The sequence below is a fragment of the Montipora foliosa genome, chromosome 8, assembly GCF_036669935.1.
Source record: "Montipora foliosa isolate CH-2021 chromosome 8, ASM3666993v2, whole genome shotgun sequence".
Lineage (NCBI taxonomy): Eukaryota > Metazoa > Cnidaria > Anthozoa > Scleractinia > Acroporidae > Montipora > Montipora foliosa.
In genome coordinates this window covers 37,897,659-37,902,706 of record NC_090876.1, presented here as the reverse complement: position 1 = coordinate 37,902,706, position 5,048 = coordinate 37,897,659, and the positions used below count along the sequence as shown (strand labels likewise).

General features: G+C 40.9%; 1 protein-coding gene across 1 annotated transcript in view; it reads left to right on the top strand.

Moving 5' to 3' along the window:
* Positions 1-3,171: 3,171 nt before the first annotated feature.
* LOC138013350 (histamine H2 receptor-like) overlaps positions 3,172-5,048 on the top strand; it is a 3,050-nt gene continuing 1,173 nt past the window's right edge. Inside the window, exons 1-2 of the mRNA XM_068860398.1 lie at positions 3,172-3,713; positions 3,797-5,048. The exon at positions 3,797-5,048 is cut by the window's right edge and continues 1,173 nt beyond it. Coding sequence (XP_068716499.1) covers positions 3,824-5,002 — 1,179 coding nt within the window. The 5' untranslated portion in view covers positions 3,172-3,713; positions 3,797-3,823 and the 3' untranslated portion in view covers positions 5,003-5,048. The remainder of the gene's footprint in view (positions 3,714-3,796) is intronic.

Below are 5,048 nucleotides of genomic sequence, written 5' to 3'. Positions count from 1 at the left end.
CCTAAAAATAAAAGTGAAAGAAATGTGAAACTGGCCCCAGTTGTTCTAAGAATGGATAACTTTATCCGGTGGATAAGTTACTATCCATGGGAGTGCAAAAGTTTCAATGTGTGCAAAGATGTCATTGTTTCGCGCCATGCAGTATATGGACGAACTATCCTAAAATAAAACGGCTTAACCACTCATACTTCAAATGCTTGTAATTTCCACTAAAATACACCACGAAAATCAAATCTACGTTGTATCGGTTCTTGTTTAAAATATTTAGTTTCTCAACTTAAAATAACGCCGATCAGATCAAACCACTGATCCAACGTACACCGACAGGAAGATTGTCCACGGTTGCTCGCTTCAAAACTTTGTAATTTCCACATTTTGTGAAGTTTTATTGTAGCCCGAAAACGCCCTTTAAAAGGGCGTAAATCCCCTATTCTTTATATTTTTTCGACTAGGTAAAGTATTGGAAAGATAATAATTATAATGGACAAATGCAAAAGAGACGGGGCAAACAAGTTGATTGCCAAATTCAAACCCAAGCAAGGTAAGGAGGAGATTCGAGCCCACGCCACTTATAATTTGGGATTTAAAAAGACATCTAGTTCCTCTTCAAACTAATTTTTTCTTGTTTCATCATCAAGTTTCCACTAAGCAGTGTCACCGGCCGGATTCAATTTTACAGGTGATTTCCTCTTTTATTTCCACACACCGATTTCCGATGAGTTTTTGCATATTTGCGTTCGACAATAGGAGAACGCAATTTCTAATCTTGGGTATCCAATACAAAGGGTTAGCTTTAGCAAATATTTCGTTTCTCGTTTGTCTGCGGCTTTTCTGCGCAATCTTGAATTACGTCATACGTCCATTGTACCTCATATGCGTAAACGACGATCGCGCATCTCGTGATTGTTTGTGTGAGTCAATTTGCACCAACACGCTGATTTTTAGCAAGGCACATTTCTCAGTAATAATCGTTCCGACAATTTCAACAAAATCCAGATTCCAAACATTTCCTTTTTAGCCACACTCCAAAAGATGTAATTTGTTATAATTATAAATTAGCATAAATTGCTATTTTGCCGGCACGTATCAGAGGCCTGGTGAGCCGTGTCAGATGCGAAGTGGTTTGTGGGATTTAGGTTTGTAATTTGCGGGCGTTAATGGGCTTAGTCATTCTACGGTCAGCGCCATCGCCGCGGGCACAAGTCCAGTTCCGTGTGTTGTTATATCGCGCTAAAAAAGTTGTTTTATGCTTTCCTAGGTTGTATATGATAGCGTTCTTTTGCAAATAGTGTTTTTCAATAAGAATACCCTAAACTCCAAGGGTCGCACCACTGCCTTGGTCGGGGGTACACATTCTCCGTTTTTTTTCCACCTGCTGGTTTTTAGGAGTTTTGGTGTCCGGCTCTGGTGCATTGCTCTTCTCCTTAAAACAAATTTGATGTATAGGTGTTTTTTGTACCATTCCGATGCTAAATAAATGGCACGGTGGCTTGGCTGGCCTACGTACCCATATATCATCTAGCTCGTGTGTCTGGTCGAGTAGTGCAGGTAAAATCCTAATATACCGGTGTTAATACTTTCGATGCCCTTACATAAATGCATTATATTCATGTCCTCTCAGTCGTCTGGTGAGTTCTCCCTACGAACGCACTTGCTAATCACTGATTACTCTTAGATGTATGTCTCCCAAAGAGACGAATGGTGAAGCTTCGATTAAAAAGAGGCTTTACGATGCATAGGTCGTCTGCGAAAGGCAACCACATAGCGTATATCTCGATGGTCTTCCATATGCATTCCGCAGATATCAACCCCACCCGACCTGGATTAACTTCAATTCCTGTCGCACGAGTCAAGGTGCTCGGCGCTTATTGATCAAGAAGTACATGCTTTTATACTCAGACCTCGGTCCTCTAATATTGTTTCTTTCCCGCCGCCTACCCTTGTCCTTTGCTTCCAAATCGACTGTAGCCGGAACGCACTTCAATAATCCTAGATTACTACTAGTGTAATTATATAGAAAACATTCGCATTGTATAAAATGAATATTACATGCGAATACGCATATATTAAGCTTAGGTAAAATATTTGTGTTGTTTGAGAAAGAAAGGCGCCATGCATTTTCGTATCCTTTGCGCGGACTGGTTTTTTTAACTACAGTTTAAACACGAGAAATGACGCCTTCGACGTCTTCCATTCGATGTAGTTTATCGAAAAGACCATCATACAGCCCGGCTGTGGTTTCGGTGCCGATATGGAATTCACGTGAGACAGCTTTTCTCGCCTGAACGCTCGAATCAATGCGAGAAAACATATACGAGAACAACAAAAAAGTCTAATATCTACGACAATTCAGCATGTCCTATGTACACGGTCGGTTTCCTTTAAACTTTTTCTGAATCTTAATAATGTTCGGTAAAACAGTTCAATATTTGTACAGGGTTTGCTTCTTTCTTAAAGAAAAGGCTAATGACTCATTCAAGTGTTGGGAAGATAGAATACGGGTCTAATAAAAAAAATTAAAAATGTGATTAACTCTAGTTTACGAGAGAGCAAGGAAATGAAGACGAGGAGAGATTGGGCAATTCGCGTTAAAACAAGGCTTTTTGGGGACGAGAAAATCAATGATTGGCCTCCTTTATTGTATTATGAACGGTACTTTCAAAGGTTATCTTAACATTTTACGCAATCAGTCTTAAGGAAAGCTTCAGCGCTAAATCACAGTATTTTGATGGGGCGAATTAATGATAATCAGTGCACTTTTTGTGTTTTCTTCGACAAACTGTTGAGCAGGCATAGGCAGTAAAGGTCAAAAGACATCCCGACAAAGTTGAAGTAATCGACTTCACGAAGCTGCGCAGTTCAAGTTTTCACTGCTGTTTTCTCAATTGTTCTTTTCATCATAGTGTAACTAAATCAGTAAATACAGTGATTTTCTATACCCCTAGCCTTTTTGATCTCCGATAAAATCATGAAAAATCGCCATTAATTAATAAGAGCTACGAGCGATTTACGCATCGTCGGCGGGCGGTGAACATTTCTTGAAAAAAATAAGTGGATGAGTCAAATTTCCAAACAAAACTTTAATATTCTCCGAATCACGAGTGGAATTGCTATTGGTCCTTCCCATTCAATATTTACACTCTTGAGAATATTTGCGAGTTTCATATTATGTAGGCTTGTGCTTGGATGGGAGATGTCATTCTGGGATTTCATAAGGTAAACTGTGACGAGCTTTCCTTGATTGAGATGAATGGTCGACTTCCAGGGCATTTAAGGCCGCACAGGTGCTCTATTGTCACGAGTTCCCTAAGACAGCGTTTAAAATCGTCATGCCCACGATCATGGCAACTGCACACTCCATATTAATTCAAATTTCGAATATTTGTTCAGTGAGTTTGACTTGACGAAGCAATTCAGTCTCATTTGTCGGTGATCCTAAGAGATATCAGCCAATCATATCTGATATCCAGCATATCTACTCTGATGTGAATGCCCTCCTATTTCCAGTCATTCAGTTTCTCTATAACAGTGATTGTCAAAGTGAATATTAACTTATACGGCTTTATCTCTGTACGTCTGTGACACTAGGAACAGTACGTACCAAGGTTAAATTAACCCGAAATCGGTCGAATAGCGGACTGAGCCCGAATTTCGCTCGAGGAGGAAACTTTCTTCTGGCTTCAAGCACTAAATCTTTTTCATCACGGACAAACGTAATGTTGAACAATAATTATTGCTTTCTTTTTAAACAGTCACTATACTGAGATAGCTCCGTAACCTTATTTCCGTGGCTTAGGGTGTCCATTAACTTTGACTTCTGAGCATGGAAGCAGCGAAGAATGGTGACAACACGTCCTCGTACAATATGACGCTGGCGGGGAACCATTCTGGAAGTTCATCATCTGTGGCCTCCTCGACAGCTCCTAGCCAGTTCGAGATCGTTTTACAGGCAATCATTCTTATCATCGTACTTGTTGTATCGGTAGTTGGTAACGGTGTGCTTTGTTATCTTGTCTTTACGATCAAACAGCTACAAATTCCAACAAACTACTTCATCCTTTCCCTCGCCCTTGCCGATTTCCTATTCGCGGCCATGTGTCTTCCATTCCGCATCGTAAACATCCTGCAAAATTACCTGTGGACATTAGGACTTGACATGTGTCGATTCTGGATTTGGCTGGACCTCCTCTTCTGTTCCGCGTCCATCGCCAACTTAGCAGCGATTAGCGTGGATCGCTATTTGACGATAACTTCTCCTCTGACCTACAACATTCGCATGACATCTACCAGGGTGGTTTTGTCTCTCGCAGCGTTGTGGGGTTACTCGATTTGCCTAGCGTCTCTGTCATTGAGCCCTGCGAAGGACACCCCTGGAATTGTTGTGCAAAACCAAAATTGTTACATCGACAACAAGATCTTTCTGACTGTTGTATTTGTAATTGGATTTTTTGCGCCCTTAGCTACCATGATACTAATGTATTGCTTCGTTTTTAAAGTGGCTGTTGCTCAAGCTAAAGAACTTTCTCGTCAGGCAGAGTCTTTCCATGGAAACCATCGGCAGAACTCTCGGCGAAAGTCAAACCGTATGTACCCTGGAATGATTGTCTTCGAAGTCAAAGCAACAAAGACTTTGATGATATTGTTGAGCGTGTTTTGCATTTGTTGGTCGCCGTTTTTCGTGTTGTCTTTGGTAAGCTTGCACAGTCCTAGGGCTTGGGATGGATTGCCTCGATGGTTTGCTGTGCTTCTAAAAGGTCTTTTCGTGCATGTTTTGCCAAATTGTAATGCAGCTTTTAATCCGATCATTTACACCTCGTATAACCACCAATTCAAGAAAGCTATTAAACAACTATTTAAGCGCTGCAGAGAAAAGAGATCAGCTAGCTTAAGCGGGTCCGTCTTAGAGCCCAAGGCAGTGAAAAGACGGGTTCATCACACGCTTGCAACAAACGCCATAGGGAGGACATCGACGTCCTGTTTGGAGGAAAAAAGCGATATCTAAAAATAAGCTTGAGTAAAAATATGGCCTTTTTTTAACTGTGAAATGG